Consider the following 25439-nt stretch of genomic DNA (forward strand, 5'->3'; position numbering starts at 1 on the left):
TCAACCATAACAGTCTTTAGCTGAGATTTGTGGCCTTCTATTTCAGTGCTTCATAGGAAGAAAGGAGTGGATTATTCAGATGTTACAAATCAGGCGGAGATTTACAAAGGATTGAAACCAGGACGCAATGTAGCTGAGAGAGATTGCAAAAAGACAAAGAACAGAATTGTTGGCCTCTGTGTGAGCAAGGGATAAAAAAGTAAAGATAGACTGAGGGAATGAGAGATAGAGAAAGAGGGGTCAAGGGTCACCTGTTGAGTTGTGATATTAATCTAAACCCAGGCCGTTTTTCCTCAGTCCATGGCTGCTGTTCCCTTCAAAAGAGAGACAGAGGAAAAAGATGAAAGAAATTTACTGGATGAAAGTAGATACCCCTGGCTCCTGCCTTAAGGTTTGTGAAGAAGAGGAAATATATTGGTAAAAAGTATGATCAGCCTGTGCTGGCACATGTAAGGAAGGAAGAAAGACCCTGGAAAATACTTGGATACAGCAGAATCCACCCTACATTTGAGGAAAATGGAAAGACAAAATAAATAACAAAATAAGCAGAGTGAAAACTCCAAGCCAGGTTTATAAACCTGCAGCTGGGATCTAATGGGGAGAGAAAACAAGCTCTCTGGGAAATGGCTGCCCAAAGAAAGAAACAACATGAAACACTTGAAGTGAAGGGTCATTGTCAAAGCCTGATAAACGATGGAGTGGGAACAGTGACTAAGTGGATTTTTCTGAAGCATTCAGCAAAAAGGGGTCTTGACTCTTCCTTAGGCTGAAAGTACACAGAAGCAACCACTGCCCACATACCAGAATATATCTACAGACTTTTGTTAATTGTCTTGTTTTTCAGCTTTAATGAGAACTAAAAACTAAAAAGTTCTATGACATTTAGGCTTAAAGTATAATTTCAGTTTATTACAACTTGGGTTCTTATGTCATAGTTTGGGTCATCATTTCTTTTGGTTATGATAACACTGTACTCAAAACAATTGCAGAGATTTGGGAACACAATGACATTTCTAGAATGAAGTCAGACGGGGGAAGAAATGTAGAGGAGAGCTTGTTGAAAAGCCAACAGTCCAGATTATCTAAAACACTTGATGTGTATGGAGGTAAATATGGTGCAAAAATGTGAGAGCTTGTAGAACACGATGTGAGAACTTGCAGAACAAAAAATCTGAACTTGTATGTTAAAATTTGCACTTGTTAAAAATGTTCACACACCCGTATTCTGAATGTGAAGTTACAGAAAAAATATTTACAAATGTGTAGATTGATATTTACATGAACACAATGACAGCTGCAAACTTGTAATGCAACATTTACTCATACTCATTTTTTCTTTTACTCAGGTCCACTTTCCATCACAACCACAACTCCGTGATTACGACCTCTTGAATCCGTCACTGCAACTTCACTTATGTGCTTTCTCGTATCACAAAGTGGCGAATCTGCGTGCCTCCAATATTTTTCACAAGTGCAAATTTTAACATACAAGTTCTGATTTTTTGTTCTGCAAGTTCACACATCGTATTCTACAATCTCTCACATTTTGCACCATATTTACCTTCATAGATGTGGAGGGTAAACTTAAACTGAGTGCAAGTTCTTCTAGTCTTGACAATTTTTTTTGTGATGTTCCCGCATTACCAGATTTCAGCCATTAACTTGGTGAGTACGATGCTATTATAACTAATAGGAATGTAGGACAACAAGCTGGGGGTCCTGATGCAAAAATCTCTGTGCATTTAAGTATGTATCCTGTTGCCTTTAATTACCCAGCAGCAGTGTTGCCACAGTTACTTTACAGATTACTTGATTTTAAAAGTAATTTAGTTACTTTACAGATTACTTGATTTTAAAAGTAACTAAGTTAGATTACAAGTTACTTTATTAGTTACATTCAGCAGCTGCTGACAACACCCCCACAGCCTCAACATAAAAATGACAACCGGTTTACTGTGAGGCAGCTCGGCATTGCCAGTAGTAGGGATCTTGTTTATTATCGCACGAAACGAAGGCGAGTCAACCGTGTTTAAGGGCAGCATTTCCTCTACAACATACTGCCCGACCAACTTCTTCAACTCTCCCCCACTTACTGGTTTTGCACCGAAGTCCAGTTTTTGTTGTTTGGGTGGTGGGGGACCTTCTTCTCTCTGCTTCGCACCACCTGGCGGGACTCTGTAAGTTTGACTGCAGTGCTGCGACTCCAAATGTTTCTTCAAATTTGACGTAGTGTTTTTGTAGCTAGATAGCACTTTGTCGCCACCAGCAGAGTGTACAACGAACCTTAATATTGCCATCTTTAGCTGACACAAGCTCAAAATACTGACTATTTCCAGCTAGAAAACGCACATCTCTCTCCTCCCTCCATTGTTGTTTACGTTTGTGTCGCTGCGTGGTACACGTGACCTGTCCTCATGCTGAAAACGTGACTTGTCGTCGCATACGTGACTTCACTCCCCGAGATGCAAGAAGAAAGCAAAAACAATATTTTTACTAAGAAAAATGACAAAAATAGTAACGCACAGTGACTTGGATAAGTAACTTTAATCTGATTACTGGTTTGGAAATAGTAACGCGTTAGATTACTCGTTAGTGAAAAAATTGGTCAGATTAGAGTAACGCGTTACCCGGCATCACTGCCCAGCAGGTATATACAGTACAATACGGATATGTGTGGCACCAGCACCGCGGAACCAGCAGGGGGGGCACCTTATTTAATTTGTATTTTATTTCTAACACGCAGGAGTTGTGTGCTCAAACAACCCCCAGGTAGCATCTGTAAGCGAGGTGCAGCCGGTGGCAATTTGCGTCTTTGCACTGACTTTCGATGTAATTGCGCCGCCCGAAATTCACTTCGCGTTTGGTGGGAACATACCTGCATACACTACATTTTACAATTTACCATTATTCCATTATTGTCACTTGTGGCCACGGTTGCTGTTTATCAGTAAAAGCTAAACAGTTTTGCTTTTCCTAAACCTTTGAAATACTTTTGTAAACCTGAGACATGCTGGATGGTCATTCTAAAAATAATGCTATTATTAAGGCCTTAAAAGTTCAACTTGATGCAACATCAAAGCCTGTAGGTCTCCAGTCATACTACAGGGACCCATCGCGGGCATGTCAGTGTCCTTTCATGGACATTTGATGAGCAGTAGACTAACTATAACACCTCCACATGTGTCACATCACCTGGTGTAGCCACTAAGCTTGTCACTGTTGGGTGTGATAGCCCATATTTATATTTAGAGATATGGAATGCAGATGAGCTGTGGCACTCCTCCCATCCAACAACCATCTGACACAATGACATGTTGATTTTGGCGTCTGTTACTGTACATGTTTTCCTGCTGGAGTCTCTCATGTTGAGAAAAGTGTAATTATGTTGAAATAAACACAAGAAATTAACTTAGGATACTGGCTACCAAGCACATAGTATAAATCTAGAAACAAGGCTTGGCTACTTTAACTAGGCAAAATAATGCAGCGTTAAAGATGAAACAAACAGACAGACCAACGGTCTACTGAGGTAAACTAGCCTAACATTATGAAAGAATGGACCAAATTTGTGATGTGATTTTAGAGTGAGAAAAAAAAGATGGTCTTTACGAGCAGTAACACAAACTTGGGCAGCGATCAGACCACCTAGATGGATGTTTGAAGCCCTCGAAGAATCATGGCACCACATCTTCTAAAAACACCCTTTTTAAGATCTCTCCTCTGGAGGGCCTTTCTACAGAGCATTCTCCAGGGAGCTCGGTCTGAGATTTCATCCCGAGAGAGGCTGGTGCAGGAATAGCAAGCCAAAGATGGGTGAATGGAAGAGGAGGAGGGCGTGGGACTGGATCGAAGCTCTGACCCTGAAACAGATGGTCTCCGAAGGGACACATACGGGGCTGTACTCAGGTCTGATGCCTGAGGACTCCAGGAACCAATCCCCCTCTCTTCCCAGCGTACAGTCATATTCTTTGACGCGCCACTTTTCCAAAAAAACACTATACTTTGAGTAAACTCTAGAGGACAGATGTTGGATATCAAAAATAAAAAAAACAAACATGGTTTGACACACTGCAGATGGACAAAGTTGGGAAATCACCACTTCTTTTCCTGTATAAAAAAAAAAAAAAAAAAAAAAAAAGACTTCACAAAATCCAGAGAGATGATCAAATCTGTTGGCCAAGACTTCTGGTCATGGAGCGGTTAAAGGCTATGTGAACAGCTATGTTCCCCTGCATTTCTGTCGTGCCTACAATCCCTGAGCACTGTCCTACTGCCTCCAAGTTGTGATCTATCAGAGGCTGGGAAGCTTGGCACAAGTCATCTTAATACAAACATGCAGCCGTAAAGTAAAAATATAATGTAATTGTAGTTGGTGCTTTTCAAAAAATCCCTCTCTCTGTCCCCTTGTTCTCAGATGTTTGCTCTAAGCCATCGTCAGGGCTCGAGAGGCTGGTTGGACAGCAGATAGCTGATCACTGTTGTGGTAATTAAAGGACTGTAACAGTAAAAGAGCTCTGTGGTTTTTCTCCAGAGCTGACTGCCTGTAATGTAATGCAGATGTGGTTGGTGTTGTAAACACTTACCGCCCCACTCTCCCCTGAGACGTACAAGCAGGAGGAACAACACAAGAGCTTACAGACCATCCATGGATGGATATTAAGCTGAGGCACTGATGTGTGCTTTGGACAACAGGGAAAATGTTTTTTTTTTTCTGTCTTAACCCTCCTGTTGTCCTCAGGTCAAGTCTGACCCCTTTCAAAGTTTTCTATATCATAAATGTGGGTTTCTTTCAACAAAATTATTGCCCAAAAATAACATGGATGGTTCAACGCAGCGCTCTTCGCAATTAAAATGATTAAAAAAACGTCAAAGAATGTTGACGAAAATGACATAAAAGTGACAAAAGCGCCAAAAACATTGAAAAAAAGCGACTAAAGGCATTGAAAGCCTAGAAAACAGCTGAATAAAGCTTTGAAAAAAGCGCTAAACAAGGCACTAACAATGTTTTAGTGACAAAAATGTTGAAAAAAGCATCGAAAAATGTGTCGGAAAAATGTGAAAAAAGTGTTCATTTTCAGTTTTGAACCCGGAGGACAACAAAAGAGAATTTTCTTCAATGAGATTTCCCAGCAGGCTACTGGAAGAAGAGCCTCCCTAATCTGGCTAGACATCCGTCCAGAGTCTGATATACAGTACCATTTCCCCTCCGACAGTGCTTTACGTCTTCATTTAAGATACAAGTTCTGTCAGCGGTCTAAGAGTAAAAACACTGCTTGTGCAAAAGCAAGCTTACGTACTGTTCATTCATTTTGACCATGTATACAGCTCACACGAAAACTCTTGTGAAATATTTCTGTTGAAATGACATGAATCATGATAAAATTGTGTGAAATAAAGACAAGCTGTATCCTACTACTTCTGTGCAACATTAATCTCCACTTTCTTTATCCATTCTAATCTTTCACACGCTCTGTGAAACTCAAGAGTCTGTAAATCAACCATAAATCATAAAAGTGTAATTCACTCATGACATTCTGCCAGATCCCTAAATTTCAGGAGGGTTTAATGGCCAGCTTTTTATATATATATATATATATATATTTTTTTTTACATAGCAAGATAACATTGAGCTACTAGAAATAAGAACGAGTAGCAAAGACCACCCATGTTTGTCTTGGCTAAACCTTTAGAAAAAAGATGCAAGCAAAAGAAGATCTAGATCAAATCAAAACGTTGTTTTAAAAGTGAGCTGGTCACACCCCTAAAATAGGATAAATACATATTCAACACTCAGAATCAACGGAAAAGACAATAAAAACTCAAGCTTGTGTAAAATTCTCTTATGGTAAGATTGGTGGACATTCAGTGGCTCTCCAAGCATTCAGACTCTTGTCTGTTTGGACACAGCCAGCTTAATGTTGTATATCTCTGCCTGTGACAGTGAAGTGGGCCAAAATCCACTGCTGAGGGGGAAGTTTATCCCTGTTTCACACTGTGACAACAATCTGCTGCAGGTTGAAGCAGGAGTCTAGGCTTGGCCTGCAGAGACTTGAAAGAGCTGATGCCAATCACATATACAGTGTGGAATGGTTAAAAGATAATAAACAACGAAAAGGGGAGAGATGAGAAGAATACAGTAGAGATAAATGCTGTGCCATTTCACAAGGTTACTTGAACATATTCTTTTCACAATTCTATGAAAAGTAGGGAGATTTTGATTGTAGCTGTTAAATCACAAACAGGGGAGGACTGTCTACAGAGACCATGTATGGCAATCAATGGAAAATAATTGTCACAAATTGTTGTTGTCCATCACTTTACAGCATTTAACAAATAGGTTTACGCTACAGATAGATTTGTTTCATCAATACAGAGGTTCCCTTTATGTAGAGTATGAATGAGAAGTCTACTAGCCAAGCCTGCATGTACCTTCATGACAGAACACGTAATAATTTAAAGAACACAGTGTGCGACAAAGCAGTGCCGCGCAAATTAAAGATGAAAGTCTGCATTCATTGCTTTGTGCCACATGGCTTTCCCACACGTTTTGAGAACACTGACGTCTGGTTGCTCCGTGAGGACGTTTGTCAGCCAACCTGTTTTGTGCAGTCCACAATGATGAGAGGGTGTGGGCTTTATTCACTTCTACAGTACAAGCTGTTACACTCGGCTCCACACAGAGCCTGGCAAATGTCTGTGTCTGCGCTGTGGAAGAAGACGAGGCAGGGAGATTGGCAGCCGGCCCAAGCCAGCATACAAAACACGAGTGTGGAGACGGAGCGGAGAGTGAAAGAGAGTGAGTGGGGAGGAGCTTGGCTGAGCTTTTTATCACAGGGCCATAATTCACTCCCTCGTAAACACTGAAGGAAAAGCCGTCTACCAATGCACTGACTGCTCTACGAAGGCACAACCAGAGCTTGAAAAATCAAGGCCAGCTAGTGTAGCATTGTTTTCCTGCAGGTACTGCTATTGAATTCCTGCTGAGCTGGAGATTCTTTACCACGGGGCAGTGGTGCTGTAACAACATAAAATCCCTAAACAGTAGGACAACTGCTGTTGGGCATGACCTTTAAAAAGGAAAAGGCTATCTGTCAAACACCTTTAGGTAGACACAGCCTTCCCAGGGCTAACACAGCACTTGAAACATTTGTGCGCAAACAATGAAGGTCAACAACTCCACCCGTCACCCTGCCTCAGTTCTGCCCTGGACACCCACTTACTATTGTATACATTTCTGATTTGTGTTTGATCGAGATGGCTAGTACCTAGATATAGAAAGACTAAAGACTATAGTCTTATATAGTCTTATAGTCTCTATAGACTAGAAATACTAGTAGACGCGGAGAGGGTTGATACAGGAAATACTGGTAGAAGAAGAAGACGGCAGCTCAACAGATGTGCTACTCACCTTCTCCAGTTGTTGTCCAGAGGTGGGGACAGGTACACGGCTCCATACGGAGAGCTCTCGATGTAGGTTTTAGTCAAGGGAATTATTGGCACAAACACAGAAACATCACTGTGATATTAAGTTCATTTTTTATAAAGACTGCATGCATGGATTTCATTGTTATTAGATTTACCACACAGAAAGAAATGGAAGTAGAATACAACATAGTTACAATCTCAAAGCCGTTTTCTCGTATGAACTCCGGACAATGCCAGGAGAATCAGGTCCCGACGTCGTCCCGAGTTTCTCTTTCACACAAGTAGCTCATGACAGGAGATTGTCTGCGTCAGACGAGTTCTCACTTACTGGAAATACTTTGTTTGGTTTAGACGAAAGGTAGCACTTGGGTAGAGCGTGCGCAAGGCAGGACATGACGCGGTTTATACCGTAGTCATGCTAGTTCGTAACCTGGTCATAAACAACAGTCTCTTGCCGTTCCTTGAATCCGTCTGATTATTTCAGCGTCGGCCCTTAGCGACAGAAGTTCCCGAACCTTGTTTTTTTTGTTCCATTGGCATCTTTGTTTAAATCACCTTTCTTCTTCACCCTCAGATTTTTGTTTTCTTCCGGTTTTGCGAGCGCAAAATAGAAACGTCATAAACACGCCCACTCGCTTGCCGTGAATACTCCGCATAAACACTTATCGGGCTCTGTTCACACACTGGCTCAATCAGAGATTACGGTCTTTGTACAAGGGAGCTGGCAGGGTCAACTCTGTTTGATGTCCGATCAAACTAAGTCAGACATTTGCGTTCTCGCGTACAGCTCCGCCGGTGTAATGTCTGGTAATTCCAGGTTTGCAGTGCATGTGTGAAAGGGGCTTAAGTACAACGTGTCCATGGTCTCTACTTCATCATGACCATGACTAACTATAGCTTTAAGCTCTAAATGCCTGACATTAAATCTTACGAGAATGAGAGTTTAACATGTTTAAAGACAAAATTCTCATTAAAGCCCTATAGCGGTGAAACACGAATGTGAACAATGGAGCTGCCTTTTTCAAATACTTAATGAAACATTGACAGCATTATTTGATTTACTACTGAATGCAGAGGCAAAGTTCCTGGAATTGTCTGTGGAAGGGCAGGACTCGAGAAGGGTGGTGTTTGGTCTTGCCGACAGTCACTACTTTAGTCTTTGCAAGTGCAGCTTCTCTGCTGTGGAAACAGGCTCCTCTCTGGGTAGTTATTGAGGGGAGGGGAGGGGTGTTGAAAATGTTGACCGATCACCAAAATAAATTAAAACAGAGAGTGGGTGCCAGACAAGGACAATCACTGTTCTGTACAGCATCTGTTTAGAACAAATTATTATCAGTGTGGGGACAGATTTACAGAGACTAGAGCCCTGCTATGACCCCCCCCCCCCTCACACAAAACACAGGATAAGCCCCTTTTCAAATATACACAAATACAACTAAATGAAAAAAGGACAATATTATGGTTTCTCCAGATGCAGAGGAGGAACAATCCTGTCAAACTGGTTTTAAAACTGGATTTGACAGCTTTATTTGCTCTTACCTCACACCATTCAACAACTATAATAGTAAACTGTAGATGGCAAACTTAAGCTGTGTGTCCAGTATGAAGAAACTACACATTACTACATAAGCAGTGATTGTAAAATTGGGACTTAATTCAAAAATCACCCTCTATTTCTTTAACCAATCAGAGCCACAAACCACTATTCCACTTTCAAAATATGGCATCATAATTGGATAAGCCAGAGCCACAGACCTACACACATATTCATTTTCAAGATGCTGAGCTGCTTCCTGTTATCATCATTTAAACTGCAGATAATGGTCTAGTTTCCAGCTGCCAGACTAAAGTAATTCTCAGTGGATGAAGCAAACTACAGTACGTACAGTACCTGCCAAGAACTCTGCTTTTTTTCCCCATTTGCAATTTTCTCCTCTTTCCTTTTAACCATTTAATATAAGTCAAACTTTTCAAATGTTATCTAACCACAAGCAGCCATTCAAGGATTTCACTTACACAAAATACAGTCTAAAAAGCAGTAAAGCTATGATTCATTTAGGATTGCACAATATTGACAAAACGTGATATTGCGATATCGATTATGAATATTGGAATATCGATATTAATTTCAATATTTTTAAACATATGTCAAATTACGAAAGTTACGGGAAAACGCATCAAAATAGATTCATAACAAATTAAACAGGTTTTCTTAGAAAACAAGGGTTATTTCAACTGTCGGTCATATTGGACTGGTCCAACATGAATAAATAAATAAATAAATAAGGACCATGTCTACAGAACAGGACATGTTTTACTGGTTGGACAGTATCAAATATATAAATAAAGAGAACAGGACACAACTATTCTTTGGCTTCTCTGATTCGTTCCGTTTTGTGGTCTCTATTTCTTCACTTACACTGTCACTCTGTTGAAATATGCACACACGTGGTAACTGGCCAATGAAACATGATCATTTTAGCGTTTCAAGCGGGCTCTAGCGCACAAAATATTGCGTACTTATCTCGACACTTTCCATATATTGCGATAACAATATTGAGTCGACATATCTTGCGCCCCTAGATTCAATCAGTAAATATCTCATTAAAGAATAAACAAGACTATGAATCTGACAAGGTATTCGGTGGCACATTACAATAAACTGTACTAGGGATACATTTCGGTTGGTACAAAAAAAAAAAAAAAAAAACATATTGAGGTTCGATCGATACCCAGCCGTACTTAATAGCATTATTTTGGCGAAAGACATTTACAACCTTATGAGTGGGTTTGATTGTCGAAAATATAAACAATGACTGGGGGATATAATCTCTCCACCTAGTCCTGGGTCGTCTTGACAGTGAGTTGAGACTTGATATTTGCAAAATATTTCAATCTGAATTTTTTAGGAATGTTATCTCATCTAACCGCTAAAAAGAAGTTGGGAGGGACTCAGTGTTTCAGGTCATGTGTCAGTCTCTGCAGGTTTCGTGTTTCTTACGGTTGACAGACAGACAGACAGACAGACAGACAGACAGACAGACACCTTTCCCCTCGTACCGCAACCACAGGTACTGCGTTGGCCACCATGGTTGAAAGTGGTACTTTTTCTTCTTCACTGGCTCAGTCGGTCTCTCCCTCATCTCTCTTCTCATCTTGCTTTTTTAAAATAATCAGCTACAGGTCGCTTCTTTTTTGGAACACGGTAAAAGCTAAATGGATTGTTTCATTCAAGTGTTACGCCGCTACTTACACGCACGTCACGCGCTGTGTGTAGGGCACCAAGTGCCGACGGGGGCACCGATGATAATGATCATCAAGCAGTCGCATGAATACCACCACGTGAAATTTTAACTCACACACTCACAAAAAAATGTTTGCATATGCAGGAGCCCTGCCTACAGCTGAGGCTGGCCCTCAGTGAATGTTTTCCTCGCACAATTTGCCCTGTTTTTGAGAACAGCAAAAACAGAGCTCACTAGCAATGAAGTATACTGGCTTCTGCAATAATGTCCCTACAGGCATCATTGAATGAATACAGTATCACATTATTTTAACTAGGCAGCCTTGAAGTAAGTATTTATAGTTTGGAATGGGTTTTTAAAATCCTCTTTCATACTTACAGTATAGAAAGATAAAGAACTCTGAAGCTGCTCTTTCACATATTCCAATGTGAACACTATAATACAGAACAGCTGATGTACAGAGCTGAGCTAATCCAAGAACTTTCGATTTATTTTGACCAATTTACAAAGCATCTCAAAGTTGCTAAATACATTGTAGGCAAATACATAGTCTATACAGCAAAAACTTTCATGAGTGTCATTTTTTTTTTCTCTTCTGGAACAGAAAAGGTGACTAAGTAACCACCTTAGCCCTTTTCGGGTCTTGTGTGGGTCTTGTTTTTCTGTGTAAATTTGACACTGGCTACTCTACTACCATGACTTCTGACCTCCTCTGTCACACACATGCCTGCTCTAGAAAATGCACGTTTTCTCAAAGGATACAAACACAAACAATTAAGTGCTTATTAGGGCTGGGCAATATATCATTATATCAATATCGTTATTACATCGATATAAGTTTAGCACACCACCCACCCACCAAATACAAATGGGCCAACTGCTTCTTTTTTTTTTTTTTTTAAAAAGACTTTTAAAAGGAACACCCTGACTTATTGGGACTTTAGCTTATTCACCGTATCCCCCAGAGTTAGATAAGTCCATACATACCCTTCTCATCACCTGAAAGCGCAACACCTGAAAAGCACCGTTGTTACTCTCTGCTCCTCACCACGGGGCTTCAGGTGCTGCGAGCAAATCACTCCGCCTAAGTAGCAGAAGTAGCAGTGCTTCGCCTTCTGAGAATATAGTTCCCAGTTTATATACGGTTAGAAGATGGCTGTGTCTCATGTGACCTTGTTATTTGTACACGCTGTGACTATACAAATCACAACATGTAAATAGGAACATGTTGGCGTTATTTTGTCACTTATTGGGAGCAGTAGGCTAGATGGAGCCGGTTACCTCCAGGATCTGTGCTAAGCTAGGCTAGCGGTGGGTGCGTCAGACAGAGTTACAACACGCACAGAGATGAGAAGGGTATGTATGGACTTATCTAACTCTGGGGGATACGGTGAATAAGACAAAGTCCCAATAAGTCGGCATGTTCCTCCCTCATGCTGTGTACATTACAGTGTGTTCTACATTACAACTAATATTCACAATAAACAGGAAAAAGTAAGACAAACCACAGAGCTTGCTTATATTGACTAAATTAGTTTAAATTACACTGTTAATCAGGAACCCTTTGAAACAGTCAAGTATGTTTAGAGCTAGGCTATACAGGTTGAACTGTGTTAATGTAAACAGTCAAAACATCCTCCTCAATGTAGGTCACCCACATCTATATTACACATCAACCCTGCCCACACATGACAAACACGCATGACTCTATACAAACTGTAGAACGGGGATTTTCCTGCATAGAGATTTCTTTGGCGCCAAGCACCAAAATGTCAAGAACTGAGAGTAAAAATAGCAATTCAAATCCTCTCCAAACGGGTTTAAGAGTAATTTACCAAACAACCGTTGAACAAGCAGAACATAAACTTGAATATGAGAGTCAGGCTGTACCGGACTCTCCCGGTTATTTGTTAAAATATTATAATCATTTTTTTTAACCAGTTTTGTTAACTGGGGTTTAACTTACTCAAGCATAATATACATTTGTGTTTATCAAATTGTCAGACATAACAGGTACAGTAAATGCATAGATTTATAAGTCTGATAAGGTAACACAGACTCGTCCTTTACGGTAAGCAGACTGGAAATGCTAACTGCCTTGCGTTCATGTCCTGTATCTTAAAAAAAAACAACTATATGTAATTCATAAAGAACGGTTTGTAAACAATATTTACTAAATGTTTTACAGAATAAAATGACTAAATAATAATATATACCCCCCCTCAGACAAGCATGTGTTGGGAGACTTGACTCCTGACTGTGCAGAAGACCAGAGAGAAATACTTTTTTTTAAAGTCTGTGTGTTCAGCTCTCAGTACTTTTGTAGCTTCTTACTGAATCTCTGTGGTTTGAAGTTTAGTTTCTCTCCTGCGTCCCTGTTTGTTACTTCCAGATGTCTAATTTATCTTACTGTCTCATGATCGCTTTCAGCTGTTAAGTCACTACTGACGAAAACCCAACATTTCCTGATTTTGCGGCTTCATAATAAAAGCTTTTAAAATAAAGAATTTAGAGAAAATGAAATGTGTTTATTTACAGCCGCTCCTTTGACCACTAGTCCAGGAGTCTTCAACGTTTTTTTAAGCTAAGAACCCCTTAACTGAGAGAGACGGATCAGGGACCCCCTACTACATATAAAATTAAGTTGCATATTAAACTTACAATTCAATAACGTGTGGGCTGCCTAAAGCCTTTATACATACCCTTTTAGTGCCTAGAATACTAAGCTATTAAAATAATAACTGTTGGCATGATTTTATAAATCATGTTTTAAAGTTCTCATATTATGCTCATTTCCAGGTTCATAATTGTATTTAGAGGTTATATCAGAATAGGTTTAAATGGTTTAATTTTCAAAAAACACCGTATTTTTGTCATACTGCACATTGCTGCAGCTCCTCTTTTCACCCTGTGTGTTGAGCTCTCTGTTTTAGTTACAGAGTGAGACCTCTCACTTCTGTTCCATCTTTGTTGGGAGTCACACACGCGCAGAAGCTAGGTAAGGACTACTAGCCAGTCAGAAGCAGAGTATGAGGGTGTGCCCTGACAGTAACTAGGTAAGGACTACTAGCCAGTCAGAAGCAGAGTATGAGGGTGAGCCCTGACAGTACCTAGGTAAGGACTACTAGCCAGTCAGAAGCAGAGTATGAGGGCGTGCCATGCTAGCAGCTAGGTGAGCATTATAACGTGTGTTCCAAAGTGACCACGTTTGTCTCTGAAGTAAAGGCTGGACTACAACAGAGCTGTTTGGAGCAGTTTGTGAACAGTGTTTTCTGTTGGAGATGGTAAGTCCCTTTGGGGTGGACTTTGGGCTTTTTCACTTTGTAAACCTATAACGTGCACAAAAAAAGATACATAACACAATAAAGGAAAGGGAAAAAGCCAAAAAGCATAATATGAGCACTTTAATGTTAAACATACATGGGGAGCCTTATTAACTGTATCTGTGGATGGCTGCCTTAGTGACTACCTTACCTATTGGCCAGTAAGCCTATCATCAATGTGTTTTTTCACAAATAGGCGTATTTATATTTGCTAATAATATGTTGGATTCATGTTAGGGATTTTAGTTTTTGAAAAAAAAAACATCCCAAAAAATTGAACAATAATTTGGTGGCCCCCATGCAGTAAGTCTGAGGACCCCCTGTTGAAGATCTCTGCATAAGTCACAGCTATGGATCAGGCAGCTGCTTTTAAACGTCACTGATTCAAGACAAGTGTGTTACAGTTAAAGACACATCTTCATAGCAGGTAGCACTGACGCACTGAGTCAAACAGAGTCAAGACAAGCCAGCATGTGTGTATAAAAAAGGGGCTCAGGTCATTAATGCACTGTATTTAGTGCTTTGATTAACTCAACAGTTCAATTCATCAAATCAAATTATTATTTATAAGAAGTAACCACTTTTGTGTTATCGTGTATAGTTATACTAGGGACTGTACATAGTGATCTCATTCAGAACAATTCCAGGGACTTGAGTTGTGGGAAGACGTCCGGGACCTTGTCTTCCAGCCCTTCAAATCAAATCCGTAATGATTCCTGCTTAATAAATCAACTTCCTAAGTGCAGCTCAAACTGCACGACCAATATGAAAGTAGTGCTTTGATTGTTATTTTTCAAGACAGTATTTCCAAGCTACAATCCATTTAAAAAAATCCATTATTTTAGAACTTAAAATGGCTGCTAATCACTCTGTGTCTAAATTCAACCACTGATTAACGTCTATTTTGTGCTACATGAGATACCTACGCAGCTGTGATGAATTTTGACACACACACACCGCCAGAAAAGATTTCTTTGCTCTTACTCACTCCAACTTGGAGGAGACTCTGGGGAAATAATAATAAAGCGTGTAGCTGAGAGCTTATGTGCAAACACTAACCCTTATGTTCCTCACTCTGTGTCTTATCACCGTTACAATTAGACCCTTCTGCAACCTCATAAAAAAAAAATCACATCTGCTGCTAAAATACACACATGCATACACAACCAGAGTATGCTGAGTATTACGCACAAGTAAAACGCACTGTCTCTGCGTCACATTTCAAATCAGCATAATGACTAATTCTGTTCCTGAGGCTGCAAAACAGCTGCCTACACTGGAAAGTGTCGTCAAGCTTGAAACCACACACACACACACACACACACACACACACACACACACACACACACACACACACACACACACACACACACACACACACACACACACACACACACACACACACACACACACACACACACACACACACACACACACACAGCAATTTGAAAAAGAAAACAACGATAAAGACTAACCACCTGGAAGCCACAACACCCACTGCCACACCGCTGATCACCCTTTGAAATCGCCCACTGTCAATGACTTAGGCTTGGAAGGATATCTGCCGTCCGTGCTTGTCGATGGGTCGTCGATGGGGGGAATTGATGCGGTTGCGGTGGACCCTCTCCACCAGCCCATGGTGGCGGGTCCCTCTCACCGAGTCCAATCCGGACGGTAAGCCACCCTGAAAAAGAGACATCAGACGCCGCAGTTTCACACACTTTGTCAAATGTAACTTTAGTTACATTTCAGTTGTATCTGAATGCAGTACTGTGCTCAGCCAAAACCAGTATTTCATTTGTATTCACGCCTCAACTAAAGTCTACAGCCTCAGTGTTTAATAAACCGTTTTACAACATCATATTGAAACAATCACCGACTATTATGTGGTCATGTAATGAACAATGTGTTTTTGGTCATGTTGGCTCTTCAAACACAAAGGACCGCTAATCAACACTTCAGGCACAAAGGTGCTGTCTATTGTGTTTAGAAATGACAAACTATAGTACATGAGTCATGATCACATAAAGATGTTTTCTTGAATAATACTTTCTTCAAAAATGCCAGCACTGAATACCACATTGGTGCATCATAGCTAGGGATGTACCGATCCAACTTGTTTAGTCCTTTGCCTTTTGTTAAAAAAAAAAAAAGTGTACACTGAAATGGAATTTTTTGCAAGTTTAAAGCCCCAATCCATTATCGCCCTGTTTGCACCGACTTTCAGAGACCACACAAATTGGACTATATAATCCACTTTTGATAGTTGATCATGTGCACTAGGGGTGGTACGGTTCACAAAATCCACGGTTTGGTTCTTATCACGGTTTTAGGGTCACGGTTTTCGGTTCTTGTTATTTTTTCTTTTAATCTTTAACACTCCAGAAATATACTTCAGCATATGATATATAGCTAAAATGAGCATATTGAATGCATGTTGCACAATACATGCACACAGTAGCAGTTCTATCTATTGTTTTATTTCCGCTGTCATCGTAGGTAACATGAAATCCAAAATGTTCCCACACACCAAACTATATATGACGCTAGCGCATCTTCCAACTCCGGGCAGCCTTCCTCATCTCTCCCACCTGACATTTCTACATGTGACGTGACCTGCAGCACTCCACCTGATCAAAAAAAACAGATTCAGCAACTGTATGGCCTATTTTTCGCTTAAAATGTTTTCAGAAACACTTTTCGGTGAACTATTTTCGTAAAATACGAGATCGTATTCAGAACGAGACACCATTAGAGTCTGTTTTGAAATTCGGGAGCAGTGAGAACCACGTGACGCGTTCGTCCAATCAGCTGCCATGTGTTGCGTTCGTCACGCTCATCCCCCTCGTCGTTTCCAGTAAGTGTTTTAACATAGATGTCGAAAGTGGGCACAGAGCGGTTCAGATGTTTTTTTCATGAACCGTACCACCCCTAATGTGCACCCTGCACACCAATTGCAGACTGGGATTTCAAGTAAAATTGTTTCTGTGAGTTTTAGTAGGCTCGGCGCCGGCTACATTAGGTACTCTGCATTCATTTAATTGTAATTGGGCTCACAAATGGTTATCATCAAGTGGAATCTTTTTGAGTGTTGTTCCCAGAAGTGAAGGTGAATGGACTCCATAAGTGAGAGTTTTCTCCCTCCATGTGGGGATTGATTTCTGGACGTGACCACAGCGTTGCAATTACTGCTCTACCTCAAAGGGCCATTATTTCAAGTAACAAGGGCACTTTCACCTGGACCATCCGTATCCAAGCATAGCCCACTCCTTGGGGAGCTGACACAGATACAGGCCCGGTGCTGCAGGGAAGCAGTTGGATCACATACAGAGCTGTTCTGCTTAAAGGAGTACTGAGAACGACTGCACTGATCTTTTATTCCATCTATTTTCTAGTCTGCGGCTGAATTATTTAACGCTCTCGAGAGAAGCTTGTTTGCACTACTGAAGGTGCAGTACAGTATTTTGCTGTTTTTTCCAGTGTAGGCCAGTGGTTTTCAACTCTGAGGGCGGGTTAAGAGAGCCGCAAGATTTATCATATCATTGTTCATTTATTTATGCGTTTTAATAACCTTTCACCCCATTTAAAAAAAAATAAAATAATCTGCAACATTAACATGACTTTTGTCATATATTATGTTATGATACACATTAAAACAGAAGAAAAAAAGAAATAATAGATGTAACGTATTAGCGTATTTAGATGTATTCTTTGTTTATTTTTGGTTTAATATTTATCTGTAAAATCTGACTAAATAGGGATGATATAATACGGTCTGATATAACAATAATTACATATTACTGGGGGTTGGGTGGCTCAGGGTGCCATCACTTTGAAAAGGGTGCTGTGGTCTAAAAGGTTTGTGAACCACTGAACTAGACACCATTAGAACTGAGAGCTGTTGTGCTCAGGCCTTGAAAAGCCCCTGAATGAGAACAAGACCTTGGATTTTGTAGTTCTCAAGGGAAGCACGGTTTTAAAGAAAATATTCATGTTTACTTTTTACATCATACATCCTTTTGCTTTGAGTAGATTCACACTTACAGCACCACTAGTACATATACTACTGAGATGCAGAGGGCTCAGTCACCCTGCAAAACAACAGCTAAACCTGGCTCAACTTTTGTTGCAACTCTATGGGACACCATGGATGTAAAACGCGACCTGGTAACAAAGATAAGACAACTGTAATTGTTAGGGATGTCCCGATCAGCTTTTTTGGCCCCCGATCCCGATCCGATTTTTAAAATTTACTATATATACACTTGTATTTGCCTAGATAATAGAGCTGCGCACCGTTTTTTGTTTACAACAATAACGAAGTAAACAAAGTAACTAAAAGCTCTTCAGCTTTCTACATTTATCTGAGCGCAGCTAGCACTTGTGTAAAACTTGCATATGAAATCAACTTACGTTCTGCCGCAAATTGTGCTCAGCCGACGTAAATGATAGGAGTAAAAGTGATCGGGGTGACCGTCGATCCCTGATCAGTTAAAAAAAAATCGGGACATAGAACTTAAACGACGGCATGATTTTTGATGGAAAGACGCAAATTCAGCCGGGACGGTGCGATCTGACGCTAAGACGAGTTGAAAATGTTTCTACTGGGGTGAAGAATGTCTCTCTTGACTGTCAAAGAGAGGTGTTAATGCAGTTTGAATTCCTAGTGTGCAGTGGTGCTGTGTATTTTGACTGTGATGAGCTCTCACTTGGAATTCGGTGCTGGTGTTGCCGATCTGATTGACGTTCGGCAGAGAGCCGTAGTACTGCGCCCGTGATTGAGTCAAACGAAGCTGCTGGACCTTCTGAAACTGCACCTGTCAGTCAAAAGGGGGACAAAAGAAACACACAACTGTAAGCGGTTATGAATTCTGAACATGGAGCCTTCATGTCTAAAGAACATTTAGCTTCGATGAGGGCCTTTCTTTCCCAATATTGGCAATGTTTCTCAAATAAGAGAAACAAACCCAGATATCAGCTTTGTGTCTAATTTCTCACTGCTGTTTTCTAGAGCTGCAACGATTAATCGATTAGTTGTCAACTTTTAAATTAATCGCCAACTATTGTGATAATCGATTAGTCGGTTTGAGTAATTTTTTTAAAGACAAAAGTAAAAATTCTCTAATTCCAGCTTCTTAAATGTGAATAATTTCTAGCTTCTTCTCTCCTCTGTGACAGTAAACTGAATATCTTTGAGTTGTGGACAAAACAAGACATTTGAGGATATCATCTTGGGCGTTTGGGAAACACTGATCCACATTTTTCACCATGTTCTGACATTTTATAGACCAAACAATTAATCGATTAATCGAGAAAATAATCAACAGATTAATCGACTATGAAAATAATCGTTAGTTGCAGCCCTACTGTTTTCAATTGTCAACGTATGCCTCTTCAAAAGCATTCAAAGCAACCTGTGAATGTACAGAATTCAAATGTTAAGTCATATTGTGAGGCAAGCGGCTACTATAGAGCCGACCTGTCAATCAATACAAGTACTACAGCCGAGTAACGGTAAACAGAAGTCACGGTTGGGTTCCTACCCTGGTTTAGGAGTCATGGTTTGGTGGTGCGAGTTTGGTGAAAAACAAATGCATTGGGATAATGGTTCTTTGCATTTATCTTGAACAGACAGTGGTGCAAGGGTCAAAAACAGACAAAATCCTCTTGCTGGGGACTGAGGTAACATTCTGCCCATTGGCAACTTCGGTAAACTATTTTCATTCTAACATTACATTACATTACATTATATTATATGTCATGTAGTGGACGCTTTTATCCAAAGTGACTTCCAATAAAGTGCTTTCAACCCTGAAGGTACAAACTCCAGACAACAAGAAGTAAGTGCAAGTACATTAGCTTTAAATAAGCCAAACTACAAAGAGCCAAAATAAAGTGCAACTGTAAGTTTTTTATTTTTTTTATTTTTATTAACCTAATTATAAAAATAAGGAATATTTCAAACACTAAACAAACACTTTCCCAATAGACAATAGGTCACAATAGGCTATAAAACTAAAAAGCATTTCCTCTGCTGTGAAATTGAAAATACCAAAATACAAAAAATAATAAAAAATAAAACTTGTGCATTAGGAGGAGTCTTCCAATTAGTTCCAGCTTGGCTTTATGCCAGTGTAAATGCCAAATGCTTCTGTAATTGTTTTATCCTGTCATGATTTTGTGTCTAAAGGCTGCTTAAAAGCAGCAGGAAAAAGAATTTGGGCTAATATTCTGTGTTTGGTTGTGAATACATAAACTGTTACAGCCCTACTATTCGTGTACATTTAAGCCTGTATACCAAACAATCCAATGAATCAAATGCTTTGCTGTAAGAAATAATAATTGATAAAAATGCAGCAACATTTGCAATTTAAGGGACACAAGTTAAAGGGACACATTCTAGGAAATGGGCAGCTTGGCTACACTCTACCAGGAGACGTCACAACGAAAACAGAAGGCGGCTTGTTCTACCAAAGTAAGGTAAACAGAGCCAATCATCAGCTGTTATCAGGAAAAGGCAAATCAGAGGGGCATTTCTTCCTTAGACTTCCGAAAGGGAAACATTTGAATCTCAAAGACTGACCTAATTGATTTTATCAATGGATTTCCAGCGAATGGACAGAGCTCTCTCAAAGAGATTGTGAATATGACAAGATTTTAGGGATGGGCTTCGAAACTGAGAGTAAAAACCTTATCCTTTGGTGCAACATTTGTCAGTTTATGTGTAGTAACTACAGTGAAGTGTTAACTGCAGACTGTTCATTTATATAGCGGTGAGTGCATTTTTCTTGTTTGCTAGAAACTCCTTTTTGTCTTTTCGTCATTTCAATTCATCAGCATACATGGGCCACTTAACCGCCAGTAGACAGAAACAGACAAACAATCGTTTCTGGCCCTGAAGGAAGCAAAAGCAACCCTGATAGTCATGCTGTGGGCATTTTCCCTTGTCTCTGCAATTACACCATGATGAGATACTAGTACAAATGTCTTACTTAAAACTTCCAAGAAACAGTGAGCGTCTCTAATTCTGAGAAAATACTTGACAACTGATAAGGAGGCACATTTCACACCTTCAAATACAAAATGTAGCAGGGAGCCAAAATGTGTTAACTGTGGCCAATACAAACCTGATTACAACTGTCACTGCTGCCCTAAACAGAGTGAGGGACATACAAACAAACATAACTTAGACATTATTGTGATTAATTTTGATGCCCCACCAGCAACATTCAATTTTCCATCTGGGACAAATGAAAAAATATAAAACATATTTAAAAAAACAAATCCCCATTTAATCCCTTATTCTACTGGTGTTAGCTATTACATAACAGCAAAAACATTTATGGGTCACAGGGATGCCATCTCCATGCAGCAGAGCTGAGAGAAGGCTGGAGTCTGTTTGTGCGCTCGGGTACTACATGTACATTTATTCAGAGCCCTGCAGGGGCTTTACACTCAGTCCTTTGGTCACTGTAGTAAATGTTAAAGCAGCTACTTCTAATTCCAGCTGTTTGCTGGCAGTGTGTACTGTACCCTGGCGTGCCACAGCCTCGCTGACTGGATTTTTCTGTCTCACAGGGGTCACTAACAGTTCATATCTTATGGCAAACTTCATTCACCGTCGCCTCAAAACCACATCCTTTTTGGCTGGCCATTCATGACTCTCCCTTTCATAGAAAGAGCATATTATAAAGCCAGTGGTATGAGGATAATGTAAAAAAGGGCTTTTATGTCCTTCCAGGGGTTACTGTTTTTATATTTAGAATGTGTAGTGTATGTTTGAAATTGTCATGAGATGGAGAAATACAATTTCAAAAGCTACTTCGAAAAAGGATTTTGAATCTGTTCATTCTGAACGTGCAATTCAGGGAGCTGCTACAATTGCAGATTGAGATCCACATATATGTGCCTGTAAAGGTTCAGAATCATCCAGGATATCTAGAGGCACTTGGTTAAAAGGCAAGTGAAGAAGCGTCTTGAATGAGTGGTGGCAGAATACTTTCAAGAATTAAATCACCAAACTCGGTTGCTCTGGCATAGTAATTGCAAGTCTGACCTAGGATCAGTTATTAACAACACTAAAGGCCCGACTATAGTCCAAAACGGACGCGTACAGCTGCGAACACACAGTAGTTCTGCTTATAATATAATATATAATAATAATACATTTTATTTAAAGGCGCCTTTCTCTGCACTCAAGGACACCGTACAGGGATACATGAGACATTTAAAAGCAGCAAAAAAATATAAATAAAAATAAAAATAAAGAACAAAATAGAAACAACAGAAAGAGGCAGAGCAATTGACATCAAGTGGAATAGGCAGTTTTAAACAGATGTGTTTTGAGTTGCAATTTGAAATGGGGGAATGAATCAATGTTTCCGAGTTGGGGTGGTAATGAATTATCAGCTTGGAGGACACATTCCACACATACGCAGTAGATCACTACGCTACCACTTGTAGCAGAGTGACTGCCGTCCGTGCGCGGTCACAAAAAAATAAAAAATGGGCACCCGGATAGCTCAGTTGGTAGAGCGGGCGCCCATATATAGAGGTTTACTCCTCGAAGCAGCGGGCCTGGGTTTGACTCCGACCTGCGGCCCTTTGCTGCATGTCATTCCCCCCCTCTCTCCGCTTTCATTTCTTCAGCTGTCCTGTCAATAAAAGGCCTAAAAATGCCAAAAAAATTAATTAAAAAAAATAATGGGTGGCATGCGGCCGTCCCATGGAAGGGAAATAAGAACTTGATACAGCGTTCAAGGCGGAGCCCCCTTAATTCCTATGAGAGTTGCTCAGTGGGGCATGAAGCCAAAAACATTTAACTGCCGTGTCTAAAATGATGGGCACTGCTTCCCAATCCGCACTGTGTGGCCCTTAGAGCAGGCGCACCAGAGACATCTGCTGGCCCAGCCCGCTTGTTCTGGTTTAACACCACGGCTAACTTGAATGGGAATGAAATTAAATGATTTAATGGTGCGGCTCTTCTAGACTTTCCAAATTTTATCGGATTCTGACAGTGAAACGAGTCATTTCGTGGGGGTTGTGACGCTCGGAAAAATGTACCACTGATTTACAGACGTCTCTTTCGCCATGTAAGTCTATGAGGAAAAGTCATTTTTGGGCCAGAGGGCATCACATAACGGACACCAAAGTTGCAATTCCACCGTCAGGCCACTATGTCAAATTGGCGTCAAAGCCCGTCACATTTCCTGTGACAACGGACCTTGCTGCGCTCTGGCCGACAGTATAATTTCAACTTAACAAACTACACGTTGGCTTTAAAGCCCATGTTGCAGGGTTTATTTTCTAATGAATTTGTGCAATTTGCTTGTTGGTAATAAACATTTAAACTGTTACCCAACAACATCAAATATAATGGATATCACAAAACGGAATAAAATACGAAAAAGTAGTACTATTTTACAGCGGTTTGCAATGATTCTCTTTTCCCCCACAATGCATTGCACTACGTCACGTTGGGGAGACGACAGACGAAAGCCCTGTCTCTGTTCACTGTTTATGGTCTCGGTCTGTGCCACTGGTGTTGCAAAATATGGCTTTTGGTCTCGACCGAGTCCATGTGTCTTTATTATGTGTATAATAATATTGGAGGGAAAGTGAAACACAGCTTGAACGGGGATACTGTTTGGCTTTTCACAAGTTTAGACAGCTAGCTACGCCGACGTTTGCTAACGTTAGCGCAACAGCGTCAGCCTAGACTGCTAGCTAGGTAAATATTACGACTGCCTTCGTTGTTTCCTATATCTGCGTCCACGTTGTCAACATAAGACATGTTGCGGTAGTGCTCCTTTTGTACCATCATTTTATTGAATGAAATGTTAAGCTTCGCTCCTACGAGATGGGTGGGTTTTTGTTAGCTACATACAAAGCTAACTGGCTATAGTTAGCCTGTATGCTAGCGGAATTAGCTAACGTTGCATAACCAGCCAGCAACTTCGGCAATCGGCAGTAGTTTCGGTGAGCTAACCACGACAGTATTGTCGCCCACAATCAACCTCTCCTGCTAAAAGCAGTCAATCTGCAGCGATGTTTGAAATAGAGACGCTTGTGGATGTGTTAGCTGTCGTGGTTAGCTCGCCGGAACTACTGCCGAAGCTGCTGGCTGGCTACGCAACATTAGCTAATTCCGCTAGCACAGGCTAACTATAGCCAGTTAACTTTGTGTGTAACGTAGCTAACAAAAACCCACCCATCTCGTAGGAGCGAAGCTTAACATTTCATTCAATACAATTATGGTACAAAAGGAGCACTAACGCCACATGTCTTATGTTGACAACGTGGACGCAGATAGAGGAAACAACGAAGGCAGTCGTAATATTTACCTAGCCGTCTAGGCTAACGCTGTTGCGCTAACGTTAGCAAAATGTCGGCGTAGCTTTAGCTAGCTGTCTAAACTTGTGAAAAGCCGAACAGCATCCCCATCCAAGTAATAAATGAACACTAGGCAAATTTGTTGTTACTGGAGCTAGTAGGGTCCATCAAAACGTGAGATATCTAATCGAAAATGTGTTTACAACGTCGGGGGATTTCACAGGCGGGACTAACTGGCAAGTTAGCCCATAGCTAGCATGATGCCTTCCATTTCTAGATCTAGCTAGATTACCAGTACTTATCTGAACTAACGACATGATCACTGTCACTAGATATAAAGAAAACATTGACTTTCACTCGGTGCTATTCACTGACAGTAAAAACACCTCTTCCTCATCCCAGTCAGTCACCATAGTTCTAGTACTAGGCTGATACACGTCTCCCCAACGTGACGTCATCACCGAATTGCGTTGAAAAACCCACTAAACGACTAAAACGCTAAAAACTGGCCTTTGACACTATTTGGTGACAGTTTTAACAATGATATACATATGTTGAGTGCTTTATGTACCCATTAATCAACAGTGGTGGTTAACCTGCAACATGGGCTTTAACATTCATCTATCCTCATAAACTCACCATCTTCTTTTAAAACCAGAGACCATATTATTTTGTCTACTAATAATTTATCTTTTCTATCTGGTGCTGAGCCATCAGATGAACATTAATCCTCCAGAACTGCGACTGATGATTTTTTTTTTGCTTATCCATCACAAGTTCCCAGTGCAATGTCTTGTTTAGTCTGACCAACAGTTAAAAACCCAAGAGAGAAAATGTATTTATTAATGATATATGACAAAGAGACGCAGCAAACACTTGCCAGAGAATGTTTAGTATTTTTAAAACATTTTGGCTAGAAGAATGGCTGAAAAGAATAATCGATTATCCAAGGGATGCTTATTTTTCTGTCTTCTCGATTTAATGCTTTTAATGACTTGTGGAGTAAAAGAAAAATAACGTGCATCATTTTCTCAACATATCAAGATTATACTATAAAGTAGAACTACAACTACATAATTAAAAAAATATAACCAGATGAATCAATATCGACAGT

The 25439-nt window shown here is 40.3% G+C and overlaps 1 protein-coding gene across 5 annotated transcripts in view; it reads right to left on the reverse strand.

Annotated features, from left to right (window-relative positions):
- Positions 1-25439, reverse strand: part of crtc3 (CREB regulated transcription coactivator 3) — a 51900-nt gene that overhangs the window by 24304 nt on the left and 2157 nt on the right. Inside the window, exons 2-5 of one of the 5 annotated variants that reach the window (XM_035999665.1) lie at positions 18703-18810; positions 15555-15677; positions 7409-7470; positions 252-314 (exon numbers count right to left, since the gene is read on the reverse strand). In XM_035999665.1, coding sequence (XP_035855558.1) covers positions 252-314; positions 7409-7470; positions 15555-15677; positions 18703-18810 — 356 coding nt within the window. Of the gene's footprint in view, positions 1-251; positions 315-7408; positions 7471-15551; positions 15678-18702; positions 18811-25439 lie in introns of all 5 variants that reach the window. The other 4 variants (XM_035999663.1, XM_031323526.2, XM_035999666.1 and 1 more) reach the window with 4 other exon arrangements.

Source organism: Sander lucioperca, chromosome 3 (assembly GCF_008315115.2).
Source record: "Sander lucioperca isolate FBNREF2018 chromosome 3, SLUC_FBN_1.2, whole genome shotgun sequence".
Classification (NCBI taxonomy): domain Eukaryota; kingdom Metazoa; phylum Chordata; class Actinopteri; order Perciformes; family Percidae; genus Sander; species Sander lucioperca.